The sequence below is a fragment of the Cetorhinus maximus genome, chromosome 14 (genome assembly GCF_964194155.1).
Source record: "Cetorhinus maximus chromosome 14, sCetMax3.hap1.1, whole genome shotgun sequence".
Lineage (NCBI taxonomy): Eukaryota > Metazoa > Chordata > Chondrichthyes > Lamniformes > Cetorhinidae > Cetorhinus > Cetorhinus maximus.
In genome coordinates, this window is record NC_135892.1 from 50,281,200 (window position 1) to 50,305,858 (window position 24,659).

The 24,659-nt window shown below is 48.5% G+C and overlaps 1 protein-coding gene across 2 annotated transcripts in view; it reads left to right on the forward strand.

Annotated features, from left to right (window-relative positions):
- Positions 1 to 24,659, forward strand: part of LOC144689648 (uncharacterized) — an 88,025-nt gene that overhangs the window by 32,879 nt on the left and 30,487 nt on the right. For both annotated transcript variants that reach the window (XM_078556897.1, XM_078556898.1), the window contains 2 exons: positions 2,326 to 2,475; positions 2,565 to 2,680. In XM_078556897.1, the coding sequence (XP_078413023.1) occupies positions 2,326 to 2,475; positions 2,565 to 2,680 (266 nt within the window). The remainder of the gene's footprint in view (positions 1 to 2,325; positions 2,476 to 2,564; positions 2,681 to 24,659) is intronic.

Here is a 24,659-nt window from a genome sequence, read left to right on the forward strand (position 1 = left end):
CACTGTGAAGACTGACACAAAGTACCTATTCAGTTCCTCCGCCATTTCTTTGTTCCCCACTACTACTTCTCCAGCGTCATTTTCCAGCGGCCAAATGTCCACTTATGCCTCTCTTACCCTTTATTTTTCTAAAACGGGCATGGATCCTTACTGGATGGAGGCTGCTTGCCAACTTCTCCGTCTGTACAGGCTCGTCTGGTTCCTCCCCTGCCAGCTCGGATGCTAGCTCCTCAACTCTGTAAGGTTCCTCAGTTCAGGTGGGCCCCCTCCCGTCTTCTCTCTCTCTCTCTCTCTCTCTCTCTCTGTCTGTCTCTCTCTCTCTCTCCCTCTCTATCTCTCTCTCTCCTGTTGTGCCGTAACTTTTCCTGTGCAAAGAGAGATGAGGTTGAGAGCTATTGGGCTTCAGGTATCTTTCTCATTCTTCCACTCTTACAAATAACCCACTGGATTATGTACCACGTGATTGATGCACTGCAGATTGTCCACAAGGGTTCTGGGGGCAGCACCCTCCAGAGCGGTGAGCCCATGCAGATAGAAGGATAAGGCTCACAGAAACATGCCATTAGTGGTGGTTGCTGGTTGCCCTCAGTGCCTAACCCCCTTCCCCAGACAACATCTGAGCTCTCTGTGTGTAAGGGTCAAGAACCTATAGTGTCCTCTCCACCTGCAGATCAGATAGTCCTACTGCAGTCTATGAGGCATCACCTTATCACATTGAGTAGCTCTTTTATGTATGGGCTGCATGCATGGTGCCTTTGCACTGAGGCCCATGTCCCCTCTGCCATTTAGTGAGGTGAGTGTGAGCAATTGAGGGTTCTCTTACCCTGGCGGCGTGGCTGAGATCTTTCATCCGTTTTCGGCTCTGCACAGCAGTCCTCTGGTGGAGGCTATGGGCACTAACCACCCTGGCAACTCCCTCCCTTGCAGTGTTGGTCACACGGCTCTGCCTCCTCCTTCCATCCTTGGGGTAGTATACGCCCCTCCTGGCCTCCACTACATTGAGCAGCACATTGAGAGAAGCTTTGAATCTGGGGGCCGAACTCCATATCACCGGGCCATCTCCTCCTTCCATGGTGGGTTCACGACAAAGAAATTGATATCTGGGCACATTTTTAAATATGGCACCCGGATATGACGGCGGGTCGCACATCATCCAGCCCACCCTGCTGCACAATACATTGAGAAGCTCCCGACTGCATAATTAATGAGCCCAGCATCGTGCGATTCGGCGCAAATTCCCACCTGGCTCTGCGGTAACACTCTTGGTTCCTGCCCCTACCACAGGACATGGGCCTGGAATGGAAAATTATTTTTGATGCAGTTGTCCAAGTTAAGATAAACTTTTTCTGTATTAAATAAGAAAACTGATTTTCAGAAGCCTCCTCTCTATAGTGGTGAGTAATCTAAACTGTTGTGTTTAAATAAACAAAAGCATCATCAAGAAGTTTTCCCCAATGATTTAATGGGTATATGTGACATTAGTATTAATTAATATAGGCCCAGAAAAATTGCAGGTTCAATTCTTGGTCTGTGCAGGCTCAATAAGTCACAGCTCTCTGAATTGCAATAGGGTATTACAACTAGCTTTAACATCTTATGCCAGTGAGTATGGGCCAGGGTTTCCTTGTTAATTATTACCCATTAATCCCTGTTGGTGAATTCAAGATGTGTGAGGATAAGTCAGACTCAAGCGTGATGGCCCCTCAGTCAAATAACTGCTCAGAGCAGAATGGGGGAGATAGTGGCATAGTGGTAATATCATTGTATGAGTAATCCAGAGGCCCAGGCTAATGCTCCAGGGGACATGGGTTCAAATCCTAGCATAGCAGCTGGTGGAATTTGAATTCAGATTGAATTCAGAGTTAATAAATCTGGAATATAAAGCTAGTCTCAGCAATGGTGAGCATGATTACTATTATTGATTGTCATTAAAAATCCATCTGGTTTGCTAATGCTCTTTAGGGAAGGCATTCTGCTGTCCTTACATGATCTGGCCTACATGTGACCTCATGCGGCCTATGTGCCCTCTGAAATTGCCAGTTTCAAGAGCAATTAGGGATGGGCAACATATGCTGGCCTCGTCAGTGATGTCCATATCCCATGAACAAATAAAGAAAAAATAATGGCCACTGGAGCCATTTCCCATTGTGAGTCTTTCCCTCAGGAAACAAAGAATAAAAGAACAAAATCAAAGACACAACAGTACTTCATAAGGCAGATGTTAATAAGTACAACTTGTATCCTGCAGATGTGGATTTGGTTGCCATAATTTTAATTGGAGATATTCTTTTAAAACAAATTTGTATCTGTTAACATTTTCCACAGATTTCTGAATGCAGTCAGTTGGTTAAAAAAGAACATGAACGGACAGAACAAAAGTTAAAACAAGCGGAAACATTAGCAGCAGAAAAGTTGCGGTTACTTAATGAAAGTAGGAAGGAGTTTGAAGAAAAAACTGAGCACCTCAAAAAGTTGGTTAGTTTTTTTTACAGCAGCATTTTATAAGTGTTGGTGGAATCCATCCTATTCTAAACCTTACTGTGCTTTTGTTTCACTTAATACAGCATGAGGAAAAATTAGCCACAATACTAAGAGAAAGCACATCAGAAATCAGCTGCAGGGATGAGAAGATCAGCAAGCTGAAGCAACAAATTGCAGAAATTTTACAAGGAAAATCTTGGTAATTTTTTTCCTCCACTTCTGAAGGTAGTGAGTCATGCTGGATTGTATTTTCACAGGTACCAGCAATCTTCTGGTATCTGGCCTAAGTGATTATTCTTTATATGTGAGGTAAGACTGTAAATGGCAGCAGGCTAATGAAATTGGAGACATTACTATTGAGCGTGATGCTGTCTTTGCTCATACTTTGTAGATCCACACATGCACAGGAATTCTGGTTCATTTTCTTGCCTTCCCTTGTGTGGAGACATCAAGCCAACTGTAACATCTCCACAATTGCTCCAGCAGAGATTAGTAGCTGCTTAGGCCCCTTCCTAGCCTGAATAACTTTCTACCATACATGGTAGATATGGTGAATTCATACAATTCCAAAATGCATGGCCACACTTTTGATGGGGAGCGCACCGGACACCACCTTGCACATGCAGGCAGATTATGATGTCCATCAGTATATACAATGTTGATTTAATGCCAACGTTGCCATTTTCAAATGCCACACTCCAGCCTATACTTTGTTTTAACCTCAGACAGCTGAACATGATGTTAAATGTCATGAAGAACACCTCCAGCAGCACTACTTAAGGGATCATGAACTATTTACAAATTAGTTGCTGGATTGTTTCTTCTGGTTGCTGGTGCAATTGCATGCATTTTCAGAGTTTTTCTAATCTTGATTCAAGTCTTAATAGTCTTTAGAGGTGGTCTGGATTGTGCTAATGTACTTTATTGTTGATTTAAAAGCTTGTGCTGACACTAATTGCTTCCAGACATGAGTGGCCTGGTAGGGAGAATTACAAAAGTCCTTGCAGAGCAGGTCAAGATGCTGGAAGTGGGGAAAAAGGGAAGAAGGGTTTTCAGCAGGTCTTTAGGGAGCAATTGTCTTCGTTTAATTTCAGCAAGGGCATTGCCCAAAATATTTTCAGTTCACTAAATGATTGTGACTAAAATCTGCCAACTGCTACAGCTGCAATTTGAAGCTCAAAGCAAGGCTGTTAACTTTTATGCACCTGACTCCTTTCAGGGGGTTGCTGGAGAAAAAAAGCAATATTTCGCAGTTGTCACTGAGGTTCTCTATACAAATACAAGCAGGCAGAGCAAGCATGAGGATTTGCTCAGACTGCAGGCTACCTCATAGCAAAGGGTGTCATTGACTGCACTAACATTGCCTTACATGTGCTATGTATATGTGGCAGTGGACGTAGTAGCACAGGTATTGCTCTTGGGATCCGGGTTTGAATCCCACCATGGCAGATGGTGTTGAATTCAATAAAAAAAATCTGGAATTAAAAGTCTAGTGATGACCATGAAACCATTGTTGATTGTTTTAAAAACCCATCTGGTTCACTAATGTCCTTTAGGAAAGGAAATCTGCCGTCCTTACCTGGTCTGGCCTACATGTGACTTCAGATTCACAACAATGTGGTTGACTCTTAAATGCCCTCTGAAATGGCATAGCACACCACTCAGTCTTATCCAACCGTTAAAAAGTCACAAAGGAATGAAACTGGACAAGACCACCCAGCATTGACCTAGGCACCTAAAACAACAACAGAAAACTCAGCCCTGTTTACCCTGCAGTGTCCTCCTTAGTAATATCTGGGGGCTAGTGCCAAATTGGGAGAGCTGTCTCACAGACTAGTCAAGCAAAAGCCTTATAATAGTCATATTCACGGAATCATTTCTTGCAGATAATGTCCCAGATACCACCACCACCGTCCCTGGGTATGTTCTCTCCCATTAGTAGGACAGACGCAGCAGAGGTGGCAGCATGGTGGTATACAGTCGGGAGGGTGTTGCCCTGGGAGTTGTCAATATCGACTCTGGCCACCATGAAATTGCATGGCATCAGGTCAAACATGGACAAGGAAACCTCCTGCTGATTACCACGTACTGCCCCAGCACCCCCCACTTCCCCCTCTGCACTCCCGCCCCCCTCAGCTGATGAATCAGTACTCCTCCATGTTCAATATCATTTGGAGGAAGCAGAGGATGGCAAGGGCGCAGAATACACTCTGGGCCAGGGACTACAATGGCTCGGTAGCACCACTACAGGTCAAGCAGGCCAAGTCCTAAAGGACATGGCTGCTAGACTGGGTCTATGACAGCTGGTGAGGGAACTAATAAGAGGGAAAAAACATACTTGACCTCATCCTCACTCTACCATTACCACCAAGCCAGAGATCAACCCTGGTTCAATGAAGAGTGTAGGAGGGCATGCCAGGAGCAGCACCAGGCATACCTAAAAATGAGGTGTCAACCTGATGATGCTACAACATAGGACTACTTGCGTGCTGAAGACTTGTGCTGTAGAGCTTACTGCACCCCTAGCCAAGCTGTTCCAGTACAGCTTCAATACCGGCATGTATCCGACTATGTGGAAAATTGCCCAGGTACGTCCTGTACATGAAAAGCAGGGCAAATCCAACCCGGCCAATTACCGCCCCATCAGTTTACTCTCGATCATCAGTAAAACGATGGAAGGGGTCATCAACAGTGCTATCAAATGGCACTTGCTTAGCAATAACCTGCTCACTGACGCTCAGTTTGAGTTCCGCTAAGGCCACTCATTTCCTGATCTTATTACAGCCTTGGTTCAAACATACACAAAAGAGTTGAACTTCAGAGGTGAGGAGAGAGCCTTTGACACCAAGGCTCCATTTAAGCGAGGTGGCATCAAGGAGGCCTAGCAAAACTGAAGTCAATGGGAATCAGGGGTAAAATTCTCTGCTGGTTGGAATCATACCTAGCAGAAAGGAAGATGGTTGTGGTTGTTGGAGGTTAATCATTTCAGTTCCAGGACATCATTGCAGGAGTTCCTCAGGGTAGTTCCTAGGTCCAACCATCTTCAGCTGCTTCAATGACCTCCCTCCTTTCATAAGGTCAGAAGTGGGGATGTTCGCTGATGATTACACAATGTTCAGCTCCATTCGCAACTCCTCAGATACTGAAGCAGTCCATGTCCAAATGCAGCAGGACCTGGACAATATCCAGGCTTGTGCTGACAAATGGCAAGTAACATTCGTGCCACACAAATGTCAGGCAATGATTATCTCCAACAAGAGAGAATTCAACCATCGCCCGTGAAATTCAGTGGCATTACCATTACTGAATCCCCCACTGTCAACATCCTGGAGGTTACTATTGACCAGAAACTAAAGTGGACTAGCCATATAAATGCTGTGGCTATAAGAGCAGGTCAGAGGCTAGAAATCCTACGGCGAGTAACTCACCTCCTGACTCCCCAAAGCCTGTCCACCATCTACAAGGCACAGGTCAGAAGTGTGATGGAATCACACACTCCCACAACACTAAAGAAGCTTGCACCATCCAGGACAAAGCAGCCCACTTGATTGTCACCACATCCACAAACATTCACTCCCTTCACCACCTATGCACAGTGGCAGCAGTGTGTACCATCTACAAGATGCACTGCAGGAACTCACCAAGCCTCGTTAGGCAGCACCTTCCAAACCCATAACCACTACCATCTAGAAGGACAAGGGCAGCAGACACATGGGAACAGCATTACCTGGAAGTTCCCCTCCAAGTCACTCACCTTCCTGACATGGAAATATTTCACCATTCCTTCACTGGCGCTGGGTCAAAATCCTGGAACTTCCTCCCTAACAGCACTGTAGGTGTACCTACACCATGTGGACTGCAGCTGTTCAAGAATGCAGCTACCACCACCTTCTCAAGGGCAATTAGGGATGGGCCTAACTAGCGATACTCACGTCCCATGAATGAATTAAAAAAAAAGTAATCTCATCCATTTTCACGAAGAAAAAAAGATTTTGCTCCCTCAGTGTCCAGCTGATTTATGACCACAGGCATCACTTGGGTGAATGCCTGATATCCTGGCAGGAGTCTTGATTCTTTCATTTTGTAGTCCTATGAGTCACCTGGATTTGAGACACTCTGGCAAGTCAGTGGCTGGCTACTGAGCAACATCTCTACTGATGACATGGCTTAAGACCCCTGCCCGAAATCCATGCAGACATGCATAGCAGGCCAACAATGAGACTCGTGCTACCATAAGAAACATTGTACCGCACACCATCTGCATCCACATGCAATGTTTCTGTTGCCTGGACAACTCTGGAGGAGGTCTGTAGTACTCAACTGAGTGGGTATCAAAATTTGTGTGGAATGTTGCACAACCTGGTCATTATGAGAGAATAGCCCTTGCCGCCAACTATCGGGCGACAAGCTGAAGTACAGGGAGATGAGGAATAAGAGTTACTGGAGGAGGAGAAGGAAGAAGGGAGGCTACAATGTAGACAGTCTTTCAGCCTTGGATCTACATGATGAAATAATAACACTAACAGTCTCAAGCCCCTTACCTCTTTTCATTTCACTGTCCTCTTCCTGACAACAAAAAAATAAAAACCATCAGCAAAAGCACATTCCAGTCCAAATTTATAAATTCAATGGCTAACATAAAAGGGAATCCAAAGGCCTTCTATTGGTATGTTAATGGTAGAAGAGTTGTCAGATGCATGTTGGGGCCGATTAGGGACCAAGTGGAGGTACTAAATGAACATTTTGCATTGGTGTTTACCAAGGAAGAGTCTCCTTTCGTAAGGAGGGATATACTTGAATTGGAGGCAGTTCAGAGAAGTTTCACTAGGTTGATTCCTGGGATGAAGAGTTGTCTTATGAGGAAAACTTGAGCAGGTCAGTCCTACACACATTGGAGTTTAGAAGAATCTTATAAGTTTCAATAAGATTCTGAGGGGGCATGACGGGGTAGATGCTGGGAGGATGTTTTCCCTCGTTGGGCAATCTAGAACCAGGGGACACAGTTTAAAAATAAGGGGTCTCCCATTTAAGACAGAGATGAGGAGGAATTTCTTTCTCAGAGAGCCATAAATCTTCGGAATTCTCTACCCGAGAGGACAGTGGAGGCTGGACCATCAAATATAATCAAGGCTGAGTTAGACAAAATTTTGATCTACGAGAGAGTCAAAGATTCTGGCGGGTAAGCAGGAAAGTAGAGTTGAGGCTACATTCAGATCAGCCATGATCTTATTAAAGAACAGAGCAGGCTCAAGGAATCAAATGGCCTACTCCTGCTCTTGTTCCTTATGTTCTTAAGGAAGAAGACTTTGCCAAAGCAGTGGTAAACGAGAAGGTTACCAGGGTATTGGCTGAGAAAAAAATAGATAAAGAGGAGGCACCAGAAAAGCTGGCAGTACTTAAAAGTGGTTAAGTCACCTGGGCCAGATGGAATCCATTCTAAGTTGCTGAGAGAAGTAAGGGTAGAAATTGTGGAGGTGCTGGCCACTATCTTCCAATCCTCTTTAGATACAGGGGTAATGCCAGAGGACCAGAGGATAGCAAATGTTACAACCTTGTTCAAAAAGGGGTGAAAGATATACTTTACAAATTATAGGTCAATCAGTTTAGCATTTATGGTAGGGAAGCTTTTAGAAATAATAATCCGGGAGAAAATACCCACATGGATGTGTATGGACTAATAAAAGAGAGCCAGCATAGATTTGTTAAGGGCAAATTATATTGAGCTAAATTGCTTGAGTTTTGATGAGGTAACAGAGAGTGTGGATAAGGGCAGTCTAGTTGATGTTGTGTATACGGATATTCAAAGGATGTTTGATAAAGTACCACATATTGTGATTGTTGGCAAAATTGTAGCCCATGATATAAAAGGGAAACTAACAACATGAATAACAAAAAAAGGCTAACTGACAGAGAGTTGTGGCGAATGGCTGTTTTTCAGACTGGAAGGAGGTACACACTGGGGACAGAATTTTATGTCCCGCAGGCAGGTGCACGCCCAACCCAATCGGGCGTAAAATAGCACGCGATATTTTGCTTGGCTGGCGTGAGCAGGTGTGGGAGCTGCGCCCACCATTAATTAACAGGCTATTTAAGGCCATTAACAGTCCAATTGATGGCAATTTTTCATTGCCCGTGCAATTTTATGCTAGCCGCATGGGCAAAATGGGCAGGCGGCCAGCCAACACTTTCAAAAACCTCATCCAAGGGTGGGATGAAAAGGGTCAGCAGCATTGCCAGTGTGAGTGGTGAGGAGTTGGGCACATAGTTTGCTGCTGGTGACTTGTTAGTACTTGGCAGCGTCATCTCTATTTGGGGCTTCATCCTTAGCATTTCCAGGCTTCATTCCAGGTCTGCTTGGTATCCGCAAGGTCCCCAAAGGATTCAGACTGTATGGGCCTTTCCAGGTATCAGACAGCCTTCCATTACCCTGGTAATGGAGATTGTGGTCTCCGCTGGTGACACCTCCTTTGAGGAGGATGAGAAGGGCCTGAGTTTTTCAGTCAGTGGGCAGGCTCGGCAGGAGTGGGCGGGGGTGGTCACGGAGCCGACCGCCACCCGCGATCAGCTCTGCACCACCATTTTACAAGGGGGGGGCCAATTAAGGCCCGCTCAGCATACTACACGAGTGGTAGCACAGTGCTACCTCTGCAGGTGGGGGGAGGAGGGAGAGTCGGGACCAGCGCCCTTTTGCGCATGTGCAAAAGAGCGCTTCAATCTCCCTGAGGCACGGAGCTGCGATTGTTAAAGACATTAATAAAACCAATTAAAATTTCAAGAAACATGTCCCCTCATGGGATATGTTTTTATGTTTCAGAAAAAAATGTTATTTAATTAATAAAAACTTTAGGAAACCTCATCCTGCTCATGGATGAGGTTTCCTGAAAAACATAAAGGCCGCTTGGCCTTTTTGCCTGCCTGCCAATCTTAAGGTTGGACGGGCAGCATAAACAATGACACTAATTACTTCGTTAATGGCTTTAATAGGCCCATCAGTTATCAGCAGGCGCGAAGCCAACTCTGGTGTGCACCCGCCGAACGAAACATCTCGAGACTGCGCGATGACGTCGGGACGCATCACACGTCATTTTACGCGCCAGTGTGTCGGGCCCGCCCCCGCATGCCGACTGAAAAATCCTGGCCAGGGGCAGAAGGGAGAGGAGACCAGGTGTCCCAATGCAGCTTCCAGGGGAGGGACCTGTGGGAGGAGAGGCGCAGGCACAAGGGACGCAAGGCCAGCAGGAAGTCCAAGGCGGAATGGGCCACAGAAGACACCACTATCCTGCTGCCAGGTTTTACAGGCTGTGACGCAGCTACCTCAATATGTCTGAGGTGCAATTCCGAAGGGGGCTCTGCCTCTCAAGGGAGACCGTGACCTCCATTAGTCAGATGATTGGGCCTGAGATCAGCTCCGACTGTGTGGGTGGACACCCAATGCCAGTGGCTCTGAAGGTCACAGCAGCCCTCAACTTCGATGCCCCCAGCTCTTTCCAGGGGTCAGTGAGGAATCTGTGTGAAGTCTCCCAATCAGCTGTCCACAGTTGTGTCAAGCTGATGACAGAAGCTCTGTTCAGGCAGGTACTAACCTTTATTCTTTACCATATGGACGAGGCCAGCCAGGCTGAGGGAGCCAGAGGCTTTGCAGCAATTGCTAGTTTCCCCTGCGTCCAGCGTGCCATTGACTGCACACATGTGGTCATCAAGGTGCCAGCGGGCCATCCGGTTGCCTTTGTCAACAGAAAGGGATTCCACTCCATGAACATGCAGATAGTGTGTGACCACAGGATGCAGATTCTGCAAGTCTGTGCAAGGAACCCTGGCAACTCCCATGATGCTTATATCCTGAGACACTCCCAGGTGCCGAGGCTCTTCAGTGCTCCAGCCCTGACTGGGTGGATAGCTGCTGGGTGACAAGGACTATCCGTTGAAAAGATGTTTTATGACGCCTCTCTGCCACCCAAGAACAGAGTCAGAGAAGCGTTACAATATGAGTCATGCCTCCACAAGGGTGGTGGTAGAAAGGACTGTAGATCTTCTCAAGATGCGCTTCTGATGCCTGGACCGTTCAGGGGAAGCACTACAATACCCCGCAGAGCGGGTGCCACTGAAAGTGGTTGTGCGCTACGCTCTCCACAATCTAGCACCGACAAGGGGTACCCACTGGAGGAAGAGGATCTTGACGCAGCTGCACAGGCCACAGATGATGCATCCAGTAGTGAGCTGGAAGAGGAGCATGGTGAGGAGAACGCTGAGGGCACGGAGGCAGACCTCGGTAACCTCCAGCGAGGCAGAGACACCAGGGATACCTTGATCGAACACTCCTTCAGCTAGGCTACCAAAGATCAGCTTCAACCACATGCCAGGGCTGTCACCTCCATCCCAGATATCTGAAAGGACACTTTCATTTGAACACAAAGAACACTCAGTGTCTGTGCAATGAAATTCAGAGCCACTTATATCCAGCATTACATACTGGCGTACCCTGCACCAATAAAATAAAAAGGTGAAGCATACTCAGGCCATGACGACAAAAACAAAATTTATCTCATTTTGACAATTCCAAACAATTTACATAAACTTCTCTGGTCTTCATTCCCTGACGAGTATAGATAAAGTAAACATAAATGAACATAAAATCACCTGTGACCTGTCCCTCTTGTGCTCATGGTGCCTTTAACTTAGGCTGGTGAGTACTACATCTTGGTGCCCTCCCCCACCCCCTCACTGGCACTCTGCTGTCTTGTTGGCCTTGATGACCGTGGTGGCCGTCCTTTGACCAGTGGAGCTTGTGCTGGCCCCGCCTGGGAGGGAGCGGCCAGTGCCATGGCTGTCAACTCCCTAGTCATCACAGCCTCACCAGATGCGATGGTCACTGGCAGAGGGGCGGAGGAGCTGCTGCTGTGATCCAGAGCACCCTGAGAGGAGCCCGCAGAGACGATGGGAAGCTCATGCGCTAACATGAGGTCGCTCTGGACCTCCCTGCTCACCACTGTTGGACAGGCACCTAGCTGGGATACTGGGTGCCTCATCCATCTCCCACACTGGCACTGACCACCTGAGCTCAGTGTGTGAGGGCTTGCAGGTCTGAGCGCAACCCCAAACCCCTGATTCTGTCCCTGGAGCTGCCTCTCCATGAAAGTCGCCACTTTCTCAATGGAGGAGGCAGTGCACTCAGCCATGAGGGTCAACACAGTGCTGATGCTCCGCATGGACTCCTCCATAACGGAGACCATGGCACGCATACTCTCATGGATCTCCACCAGATCCTCCATCACATCTCGCTGGACCTCCAGCATATGCCTAATGGGCGACTTCAGAGACTCATCATTAGCCTTTGACTGAGCATCAGCCTGGTCCCCAGCAGTCCTCCGATTGCCGGCGCCCTGGGCACTCTCTGCCTCCGTCTGCTCCTCAAGCGAGTGCGAAGTGCCCTCACCAATGTGCACCGAGATACTAGCTGCTGAACTAATGCCCACTGAGATGATGCAGGTGCAACAGAAGCTCAGTGGTTCTCCGGTGTCAGGGGTGGCCCTTTGGGGTCCGCAGAATGAACATGTGCTGGCAAACCTAAAAGGGAGATCAAGGACATGTCATTAGTTAAAGTCATCACACTGTCACTGTGCATTGCCAGGTATCCTGGTGAGACAATGGAGATCTGCATCATGATGCCATTGTCTTTCAATGATCAACAGGAACTCCAGATTCGAAGCTCACATCAGTGAACTCACTCCACTAGAATGGTTGCACAATCCAAAACACTCATCTCTGTGCACTGCACACTTGTGTTCATCTGGCACCCCCGCCTCTCCATGCCCGGTTGCACGTGGAGCGTGCTGGCTCTCGAGCTCCAAGGCATCTTGCTCGAACCTGCTGAGCAGCAAGAGGTTGGGTTGCCTTCCACCTGTATGTGCCCTCTCTGCCTGGTTATGACTTGTCTTCTCCTGAAAGAACAGAGGAGCATTGATTAGTCCACACCCTACCTGCAGCGCCATTGCAGCCTGGCCAACCCCAGCTGAGGAACACCTCCCAGAACACATCCATGTCATGGCCGCAAAGCACTCAGTCCAAGGGGCCAGGGCTCACCCACTTGACCAGCTCCAGCATCATTGACATTTGGCACTCAGACTCTAGCACCCCCGAGGTCCATGGGGGGGACGGCCACATCTTAACACTTCTGCACACTGACCCATGCCAACACGGTACTCACCCTTCCTGACCACAGCAGGTCATTGAAGTACTTCCGGCACTGCACCCATGTGTGCCGCACCTTACCATGTCTGCTCACCATTGCTGCCACCCCCTCCCATGCCCTCTTGGTGAGGTGTGGTGGCCTCCTCCTCCCATCTCTGGGGACAAGGGTGTCCTCCCTGGCAGCCACCTCCTCCAGGAGGACGGCGAGGCACTCCTCGGAAAAGCAGGGGGCCGAATGCCCATCCGACCTGCTCTCCCACCTGCCATGTCCAGCTGCACTTGACTCCATTGGGAATGCTGAATACATGTCCTTCCATGGAAGCCTTCCAGGGGCTGCTTGGGCCATTTTTAAAGCATCCGCCAGGTCGCCATTGGACCCAGCAGCTGACAGGCCCCCACCTCCGCCTGCCCCTTCCCGGCCAGTGCGGAGCCGTGTTTCACGCTGGGCAGGCCTTAATTGGTCCGCCAGCATGAAATCACAGTCGGGGGCCAACCGTGGGCAGTGGACCATTTCCCGGCCCCTCCCAGGCCCACCCACCGTCCCCACCTGACGACCTCAAAATCCTGCCCAGGCATTTCCAAGGCTTCGTTGAGTTTGAATGAAGCAGCAAATGCAGTGGGCACACTTCCTGCACATGTATTTTCACTGCCTATGATGTCACATCCAGTGACGGAAACTGCAACCTGCAACTCTCAAAATTTGTTCAAAGAAACTCAAAAGTTTCATGATAAGATTGTCACTTAAGTCCTGAATCTAATGTAATTTCCATTGAAAGACAATAATTGAACAAAAACCACATACAACAAACATGGAAATCTTACAGCATCTATCATGATGAACTTTATTTTGTTGGCACACACTTTTATTCATTCCTGTTTGTTTTTCCACCCCCTTTCAGAGATGGATGATTTTAGGTTTCTCTGAGCCTCTGGGTAGCTACTCTAGCTGGTAGCCACTCTAGCTGGTAGCCACTCTAGCTGAGAGGCTTGGCGTGGGCTTAGGAGAGGATCAGCAAGGGCTCGGGAGAGGGCCAGAGTGGGCTCGGGAGAGGGCTGGCGTGGGCTCAGGCACATCGGCACATGCAGTGCAAGCTGAATCCACATGCGCAACTGTTCCTAGCACCTGGCCAATTAGTGTCAGGAGTTACTTTCTTATATATAGATGCTTCAAGTACAATAGCTAGGAATTTATGCTAACTCTTACACTACATGAGTTCAGCCCCAACTGAAATATTATGTCCAATTCTGGACACCACACTTTAGGAAAGACATGAAGGCTTTGGAGAGGGTATAGATAACATTTGCAAGATGGTTCAGGGAGGAAGGATTGCAATTACATGGATAGACTGGAGAAGCTGGTGTTGTTCTCCTTGGAACAAAGAATGCTAAGAGGAGATTGGGTAGAGGTGTTTAAGGTCATGAACGGTTTAAATAAAATAAAGGGAATGATTTCCAAAGGTTGAAGGCTCCATAATCAGAAGGTACAAATTTAAGAATTAAAAGAAATGAAAAGAAGCAGAGGCAACATGAGGAAAAATATTTTCACACAATGAGTGGTTAAGGTTGGGAATGCACTGCTTGATAGGATGGTGAAAACAGTATCATAGGAACAGGAGAAGCCATTTAGCTCCCCAAGCCTGTTCTGCCATTCAATTAGACCATGGCTGATTTGCAACCAACCAACAGAAATAATTTCAATCTTCTCTATCTGTTTTCCTTAATGAAAACTTGAAAATTTCAATCAAATCACTCCTTAAACTTCTATCTTCCAGGGAATACAATCCTAGATTCAACATTGGCCTTCAAAAGGGAATTGGATAAATGCTTGAAGAAGAAAAATTACAGGTTTCTGGGGGAAGGTTGGGGAGTGGGACTAATTGGCTTGGAATGTGACCTTGAAATGGACTGCACAGGCATGGAAGGCCTGGCTTCAGACTGCAGCGTCTTGGTTTGGGCTGTAGCAGTCTTGGTTGGCTGGCTAACATACAGCAGCAAAGGGCACAGGCAGAATAGCAGGGTGGGAGCAGGAATGCTGTCCTCTGGAGAGGGGACAGCAGATTCATGCTCCACAGACCAATGCCATTCTCCTAGGCTATGCCTCTACAATCCTGCTGATCTATGCAGAGCAGATTGATGGACTGCTGTAAGTCCTTGGAAGCCTCTTTGAACAGTGGTACCCAGACCCATGAGGACAGCAGAGTGAGCTTCCAATGTAGTACTCAGATCTTCGAAGAAAGCTGCTTGCACTGCAGTGGAAACTGTGACCCAGCCATCAGACCCTGCATTATGGTGAGTTCTACAAGTGTGCTAATGCAAATGACCACCATTGCATGTTGGAAAGGATGGGGTCCAACTTTTTGCTGAATTCCCCCATGCTCGTTTCAGAGTGGAGAATTTCTAGCAGGCTTTACCATGCACCAAGAATTTAGCAATGTACACCCATCCTGGTTCCTGCTACTTGTGCCTGATGTCTTACCGTGTGCAAATCCTTCCTCTAACTTGACCTCTAAAATACACACACTCTCAGCATCTGAACCAGTGGCTGTGGGAGAGACATCGAGTGACAGGGCGGAATCGTCCCAAATTTTCACTAAGTGCGGTAGAGGGCAGGATAAAGGACGTTTTACCCACAGCAGCGATGGTGGCTTTTCACGCTGTATCGTCCCAATCCCACCTCATTAATAATGCATTCCTGGGAAACACGCCGTTTCGATTGTGGGCGCCCGCCACGCCATCACCTCAACGCCTCATCATGCCAGGCACCATATTTAAAGTGCAGCTGCATGAACACCTCTCAGTGCTTCTAGATGATGGACTACTGCAAAGAAGACTGCAGTCCATTAGTTTAGTGACGCATCCCTTGAGCGCCTTTTGTCGCAGTGGAGGACTGCTGCCATGTCCTTTACACCTACTCTGGCTGCAGGAGGGGCAGCAACATCACCAACCTGGCTTGGGAGGCGGTGGCAGCAGTGATCAGTGCCAACGTCCTGCAAAATAGGACAGCCACCCAGTGCCACAAGAGGAATGAATGACCTCCCCATTCCACCAGAGTAAGTCACTTTTCTTATCATTCTCAATTTACACTCTCTTAAATTTATTACACATCCACAAGGATCTCACACCTCAAGGGACAAAACCGCTAACTCTCTCACACACCTTCACATCTCCATCAGGCTTATATCCTCTCAAGCTTGCATCCTCATCCTGTCAATGGCTCCACTCAGCACACACACATTCCACGCAGTGCCATGTGTCCTGCTCACACTCTCTCCATCTGTTTTAATGCAGGCGAAGCTGACTCACAACAGCAGGGAGAGGTCACTTACCGGGGGTGGAGTGGCCCACATTAGGCCCCTCACTCACTTTGAGAAGCATGCCATTGTGCTGACTGGTGAAGACGTGGATTCTGCTTGCAGCAACAGTGAGGTCGGCGACGAACACCCTTGTGAGGATCCTGCATTACATCATCCCTCTCTCAATTCAAATGTGAGTGCTCTCTCTCCTGCTTTTGACTTTGCTGACATGCATTAATTATCTCTACTTTGGTTCACAGGGAGCTCTGTCAAGCGACCGACACGCTCAGCCAGCCAGTCCCTCAGCTCCACCCACGTCCTCATCTCCAGCCAAGAGGACTCCTCCATTGAAGAGCTGGAGATAAGCAGCCTGGAGGATCCATTACAGCGCTTACCCAGCGCTCACCCTCCACCAGAGCAGAGACACACATCTTGGTGGGACCTAGATCTGGAGTAGGCTTGGGTTCACAAGCTGGTGGTCACTGCACGGACACGTGTACGGAGCAGGAGGAGGCAGGTTCAGCTGTGCCCCCTGACACCCAGAGGACTGCTGGGAAAGAGGCATCTGTGAAGTCCAAGTCAGATGACGAGCCTCTGGATTCGGCCTTCCAGCTCATCGTGGAGAGTCAGCAGAAGGTTTGGGTACACCATACAGAGCTGTTGGAAGCCCTTAACAGAGTGGCATGCGAGACAGAGAAGTGCGTCTGCCTGCTTTCTGATGAATTGCCCACATGTGTGTACATTGAGGTCTCCATGGTTGGGATGGCTGATGCCATGGAGACCCTGGTCCAATAGACATGGAGATGCATGCAGACCTGCAAACCATCGTGGTAGTCATGGGTGAGTTCCTGAAGTGGCAACGCAAGAGGGAAATGGGGCACCTCGACATCCCCCCAGATGCTCCTTTCCCTCAAGGAGTCTGGCCAGGACCCTCAGCCACCCGAAGGGAGGAGGACTGGCAGCTGGACAAACCTGGGTCATCCACTCAGGAATCTCAGAGGCTGTTCTCTCCCTCTGAGTCCCCTTTGCCTGTGACCCCCTCAACCTCAACCTCTGTCACTGCAGATGGCCCACAGGAGGACAGCTGAGGCCAGACCACCAGTGATTCTGGAGGGAGAAGTGTGTGTGTGGCAGGGACTTTCGGAGCTTCATGCAAGCACTTTCCCAGACACATGGATCCTTCCCACATCACAGTCATCTCAATGTCCTGAGCATTTTCAATGCTGCCTGCTGGGGTTCGCTTTCAGTTGTCCATCTGAGCTGACCTGCATCTCCGTCCACCCATTGATCAAACTCCCATGCAGCACCTGTTCTCGCCCACCACGACTTTCATTTTACTTTGAATTTAGCAAGCAGGGTAGTGCTACAGATTTTCTTTCGCTCCCCCATCCTTTCCCCCCCAACCCAGTCACCCATTTCCTTTCCCCCATCACTGTCGACCCCTCCCTGGCATCACCTTCCATCTCCCCACCGTGACCTACCAGCCATAACCCTTTACTTTCAGGATGTCCAGGTGAACATGAAGGTTCCCTTCCTTCCCGAAAACCCCACCCCCATTAACCCCAACCTCGTCCTTCCCACCCCCAGGGTCCGTGTCTGCCTCCAAGTCCCCAACAACCACCCTCACCATCCCTTCTACCGATACCGTCACACCCTCACCCTCCCACCCCACCGCCTCACCCTGTCCTCAGTCATTCTCACCATTCCCTCCTACCATGTCCACCCTCAGTTCACTCCCCAGGAGGCAGTCATGGTCTCAACAGAGCCTCCCCTGCACGTTCACCTGGACATCCCCCACGCCCCCACCTCTGGACACCTTCCCCTCTTGGAACTCCTCACCCTTCCCCAGACTACCCCCCCACCCCTTGGAACTCCTTCCCCCCCACCAGACTCTCCCTCCTCCCCTTAGTCCTTCCCCCTTCCTGACTCCTTCCTCAACCCTTACTTCTTCGCCACTCGTACTCCTTCCCCTCTCCGAACTCCTTCCTCAACCCTTAGTTCTTCCTCCAGCCTTGCTCTTGTCCCCCTTCCTGACTCCTTCCTCCACCCTTACCTTTTCCTCCACCTTACTCCTTTCCCTTTCCGGACTCCTTCCTCCCCCCAGACTCCTTCCCTTACACCTACCTCCCCAGTTACCATCTTTCCTCCCCCATTAATGCTTCCTCCACCCCAGCCTCATCCCCCCCGACACATTTGTACCCCCCTCCCAACTTCACCCCCCCCAACACACCTTCCTCTCCCAGTTGAACCTAGACCTTCATCTCCCACCCCCTGCTACATCTTCCTCTCCCAAACACGGCTGAACTTTCCTCGCCACCCCTTTGACGATCATCAGTTGTGAGCAGACCCTCAATGGTGACTTTCCAACTTCTGTCAGCTGCTTCATGGCGGAGCTATGTCCATGAGAATCCACCCAGCATGCGATGGACATTCCTCCAGGGTCCTGTTGCTGTTGGACTCCAGCATCTTCTGCTCCTCAGATGTCCACGATGTGAGAAAGGCCCTGACGGTAAGTTCTGACCTCTGCACATCACACTTGTCAAGACGTGTTGTGCACCGGCATGTTTTCCTGCCGAAGTGCTTGTATGATTCCAGCGAGCTGGGCTTATAATGATAAGCAAATGTATTGCATTGAGGCTTCTGATGTCCAACAGTGGGAAACGCAGCCCGCCATTGACGGGCAGAGTTGACGATTGCGAACTGGCTTCGCAATGTAGTGAAACCGATTTTTGGCATGGAAAATTCTGCCCACAGTGTCTGTTCATGTTCACTTTTTTGTTCTTCCACTGAATGGACAGACTCCAGTTCTTGGGTATCTGCAGTAAAAACGGGACAAGTGTTGGATTGTGGTGAAGAGAGAGGAGAAAGTAAAAAGCGTGAATTAATGCCCTCTGCCACTTCTAATTCAGGTGACATTGCAGAATGAGGGAGAAGTGGTTTGAGAGGAGAATTAGGTTTGTATTATGTACTAGGTGTCATATATCATTGATCACTAGAGGGAAGTGTGTCAGAGTGTTGTGTAATACGTTTGATTGAAATGGCTGTCATGGTTGAATAGCTGCCAGTGTTTGCGAGCTGTGCATTGTTGGTGCTAGGTAATGTAAGATGTGGTAATACATTTGAATTTTAGAGTTAATTATTGATAGAGATTGTTGGAAGGTGCTTGAGGCTGTAGTGAACTGAGCAGTAGATGAGGTTAATGGTGCAGGTGCTGGGATGTGCCAGTTGATGATGAATTCGTTGATCTTGATGACTCATGTGAGATTGTTAAAATTCTTCCTGTAGTGCATCCATCTCCTTGTAAGAGCTGGAATTGATCAATGCTACCATTGTTCCCACTGCCTCCTGTGCATACAGGACTTCCCTCCTCTTCCCACCTCTTCCACCAAAACCTGCAGTGCATTGGTTGAAAATCTTGGTGCACACTCTATTGCACATTCAGCCATTGTTCAAAGTTTCGGAATGATTCAATTTTACAATGACTCTCACTTTTTACAGCCATGAAGCACCTCTGCTTTAAGAGATGTAGGCTGCCTTGAAGTAGTGCCAGCCACTCAGGATAACTGTCCCTTTTTTTATGAGTGGTGCCACTGAACAGTACCGGTAGTGTTGGATGCACTCAGCAGTCTTGTAAAGCAGCAAGCAGCACAAATTTACCGTGCTGCCTGCAACACAATGAATTGTGTTAATTGCATACCACGATGCCCATACCCATTTTTGGGGGTTAGCCAATTTCTCTCCTCTGATCTTAGTGTTATGTTTAACGCTTATGTTTAGTGTTAAATTTTTCCTTTTCAGCACTAAAAGCCACTGCTGCTCTAACAAACTAATTCCTAACAAACTGAAGTGTGCCTTTATACAACTAATATTTGATAATACTTGAACTTAGGGATCAAGCAGAAACTCTTTGCACTGTACTTAGCTTATTGGCTATGCCCTAATCTTCTCATGGTCTCCTAGACCTCAGAGGATAATCATTTCTAGGCTACAAGTCTCATGTCAGATTTATTACTAATAATAGTAAAGCAGTCATAATGACAGCAGGTGAAAGTTTCTTCTCCCGCCAGCATCAGGCATCGTGCCAGATGGGGACACTTAATTTGGCGCGAATGAAAAAATCAGATTCCCGCTGGTGGAAAAATAGCTCGAAATTTTGTTCTCGGATAATTAGAACGGTGTGTTTTATGACTGTATAAGTGGCGAGCTTCACTTCATCCACAACTTGGAGGTTGGCAGACGCTGCTTTCATCTTCCTTTAATACCATCACTGTTACATATCGGGTGCCTATAGCACAAGCTGAGCCAAGGCTGGCCACCGGTGGCAAGACCAGAGGGGAAGGGTGAAACAGAGACAGGACTTGGGAAGGTGGCGGGGGTGGTAATGATGAGAGGGGAAGGGTGAGGTGGAGGCAGGACTAGTGGTGGGGCAAGGAGCAGAGGGGAAGAGTGAAAGACTGTTCAGTGGTATAAGTTAAAACACTGTCTGAGACTGTCCTTGGGCTGAGGCCATGCTGTCGGGGGCATATTTAAGAGACTGCCCTCGGGCTGATGCCATGCTTTCGGGGACATATTTAAGAGACTGTCTTGGGCTGTATGGCCATGTTAGAGGGCGCTGCATGGCATGCATGTCTTGGTTCCTTTCTGGGAGGGAGGGGGAAGGTCTCTCTATGCAGTGACGATTGTGCATAGAATGGTTTGTAGGGTGTGGTCAGTCAACTAAGGCATTTGGTCCTGGGGGTTTGAGGCATGGTATTTGAAAACAGAGGGCAAAGTAACATTCAGGGGAGGCACCTGTATTCTGTATATCCATAACTGAAAAGTCATGGTGGGGGGGTGGTATTGGATGGTCTTATGGGGGAGCTCTCGAAAAGTAAGGGTGTATGTGGCCTGAAGAAGGGGAGTGATCAGATTGATAAAGGGCCTGTGGACATCAACATTGAAGGGATCAGGGTGGAGAACTTAACTCCACAGGGTGGAGTTATCAACATGCATAATTAAGGGTATCGAGGGTAATGGGAGGAGGCTGGATAGTAACAGGAGGGATGGGAATTAGGAGGCTGTGACTATGGGAGGAGGATGGGAAGAACAGGGTGGGTGATAGGGTAGGTTGGAAGCTGGTCGCACTCACAAATCTAATGAGCACCATGTTCAGCTTCAATGTTCAATGATGCAGTTGGAAAAACAACTTGAAAAAGAACAATATGGGAGGGGTTTGAAGGCGTGCGGGAGGAATTCAACACAACTATTTTGGCCCAATTGAAGGGGGACATCCTGTTAATTTCCTGTTCAAACCGTAGAGAACAGAGCTCAGCTGAGTGTTGGATTCGAGAGTCTAATGCACAATGAACGAGCTTTGCTCCTTTAGTAATGGTGCGCATTCAAACGAGGGTCCATTAAGCTTTGGTGCTGAAGTGCAGTTGGCCTTAATGGCTATCTGACCCTCACAGAGGCATGTGAAAAGGGAAGGAGAATCAAACAATCAAGGGCACGGCTGCTGCACAGAAGTTAAATGGACACTACAAGCCTCAATGTTCCCAGTGTACTGATCATGGCTTACAAGGCACCATGCTTACAAGTCTTGACTACAAGGCTAGGGTATTGATAGTTATTGTCTAGGCTACTGGAGGCGAGCTGACAATAGCCTGACTGAGCGTTAGAGCACATGGGTCTATTGAGCCTAATCAAGACCTTTGTTGTGAATGCGCAGTCATATCTGAGGAGGATGCGCAGCCACCTGTAGACCTCCAGGATTTTATTAGCCTGCAAGGGATGGCCTGGTGATGCCGTATCTAGACTGAGAGCAGGCCAAGGGCTTCAGACTGGATTCCTAGCTTGGAGATGGAGGGAGACTATTTAAGGGGAAGTTGCAATGATGTCTCAATTCTATTCGTTCACAGATACAAGGAGGAGTGGAGAATACAGGCTGCAGGCAACGCCGCCTTATTGATAGTTCTGATTAGAATGATGAGAAGAAGGACCTGTCACCAATTGGCACAGCTCTGGGAAGGCCATCGGCCTGAGGAGCAAGAAGCCAGCGGGGCTCCAGAAAGTCCCAAATGCTGCCGAGGAAGGGAAAACCCGGGAAGATGTTTGGCACGACCAATGGTCTATAGAAAACCCAGCTCATACATGGAGATGAGCGAAAAACAGTGCCGCAGGTGCCTTCGCTTGTCTAGAGATGTGGTAGCTCACATTTGCCACCTGCTCCATGAAGAAATCATGCCAGAAAGACTTGGAGGGCATCCCATGCTGGTTGCTTTGAAGGTGGCTGCCACACAACTTTTTTGCCAGCAGGCCCTTCCAGAGCTCCGGTGGGGACCTTTGCAGAATATCACAATCGGCGATGCACAAAAGCACCAGGGAGGGGACAGATGTGAGGGGACAGATGCCCATTTCAATAAAGCTCACCATTGCATCCAGTTCCGCATGGATGACACAAGCCAGGCTGCCAAAGCTGTGAGATTCGCTGCAATCTCAGGTTTCCTGCAAGTGCAGAGTGCCATCAACTACACACGTGGCCTTGAGAGCTCCCTGGCAACAGCTGGTGAGATTCATAAATAGAAAAGGATTGCACTATCTGAACATGCAGCTAATTTGTGAACACAGAAAGCAGATCCTGCATATTTGTGCTAGGTATCTAGGGAGCTCTCACGATTCTTACACCTTGACTCACTCACAGGTCCCACAGATGTTTGAGGGACCTTTGCGCTTAGAGGGTTAGCTCCTCGGGGACAAAGGGTACCCCCAGAAGACATGGCTAATGGCACCCATTTGTCATTCACAGGGTGCATCTGAAGAGAGATACAATGCAGCAGGACAATCACTAACCTTGATGAGCACTTCTCCAGAGCCAAAATAATGTCTGCCTGAGATTTAAGGCTGACAGCTGTATTGGTCAACCATCAGTTTGACATATGATGTGCATTTCATGATGTCACAATAAAGGCTACTCACTGTGGTGAAATTGTGTAAGAATTAATGCAACTGAAGATCCAGATGGGAGTTCTTGGGGGGCTACATTTTGCACCCTTAAAAGAATGCAGGACATTGAATCACATTGAATATAAATTGAATCCATGAGACATGGAGAAGGTTTAATGCAACATATATTTACAGAGGTGAAAAGTCAAAACAATGAGTGATCACCCATACCACCAGTGTGCATTCAAAATTTCTTCATTTTTCCCACCCTACTGCCACGTCTAGGTACACATCCAACATTCGCAGCAGAGGTGGAGGCAGTCTGCTGACTGCTATGCCCTGTTGTCTTAGATGACTTCAGCAGACACCCATTGGTGGCTTGAGGACTTGAGGGCTCCAGCCTGCCAAAGGTCTCCTTCTTCGGTGCAGGTGCACCCTCCTTGGCCTGACATGCTGGAGTTGTTGGGGAAGTGGGGAATTGGAGTGGCAGGGCACCTGGAGTGTTCTGGGTGGATGCTTCCATGGTGCCTGGCTAGCACTCTTCCTCCCTTTGGGTGCCTGATGGCCCCTCCCTGAGGAGAAGGGGCACCTCGAGGGAGGTCAAGATGCCCCATCCTCCTCTCACCTAGCCACTGCTGGAATGCACCCATGACTAGAGTGATGGTGTGCAGGTCCAAGCACAAATCCGGCAGAAACTGCTGGACCTGGGACTCCAATATTGCTGCCACCCTTCCAATGGAGACTTCAATGCGCTTGCATGTCAGAGCCACGACATCAGACAGAACGTGGATGGACTTCTCCATCCTTCGTTCCAGTCTTCTGACGCCCTCTGACAACTCTGCCTGATGTTCCCTTGCCTGTCTCTGCATCTCCAACATGTCCCTTAAGGCCAATTCCAGAGGCTTGTCATCAGTCTCAGCAGGCGCCTGGCCTCCAGCAGTCCCCTGAGTGACAGAGACCTCGGCTGTCACTGCCTGCGCCAGCTGTCGACATGTGAGGTGATAGCCAGATTTTGAACCGGAGCCAAGTCAAACTAGGTCCCACCAAGGTACATGTATCTGTACTGGTGGAAGGTGCAGGTGAATTCAGTGATGGTTCTTCCTCATAGGTGATCTGGGGGCTGGGGATCAGTCTGCTTCTCGAGGAAGCCCTCCCACTTCGCTTGTACCTGGATAGAGAGAAGAGAGAATTCGTGATTGACTAAGCAGGCTCATGCATCTAAGATGACTCACAGTCATTGCCCGCATGTTGTCGATGTATACTGGATGCACCCTCCCTGGCTTGTTGGTGGATGATGATCTCATCTTCCACGCAGGAACAATCCCTGTCCTGGTCTTTGAACCTTGACACAGTCCACAACTCCAGGGTTCCCCCACCAGTCATGGCTTTTTTCCCTTTTGTTATGTGAAATCTTGTCCTGCATAAAGACAGACAGATTGACTGAGAGCACCACGGATGAAAGAGCAGTTCAGAAGTATGCATGCCTATTGTCTCTGCTGAGCCCTCCCCAATAAGGGATTAAGACGCTGTTTGTGCAGAAACTTGCACGAGACGGTGAGCTTAAAGTGACTGTAACACATTCACTGCTGATATCTCAACTGCTGGTCACGTGTGACATCACTGTGGGCTCTATCCCTTAGACTGCCTGATGCCCTTATGAGGGTGTGAGTTTACAGTGGCTAGAAATTTCACTTACCTTGGCAGAGCAGAGAAGATCATTCATCCACTTGTAGCACTGCAAGGCGGTCCATCTCTGTGCACCATGTCACTAACTTC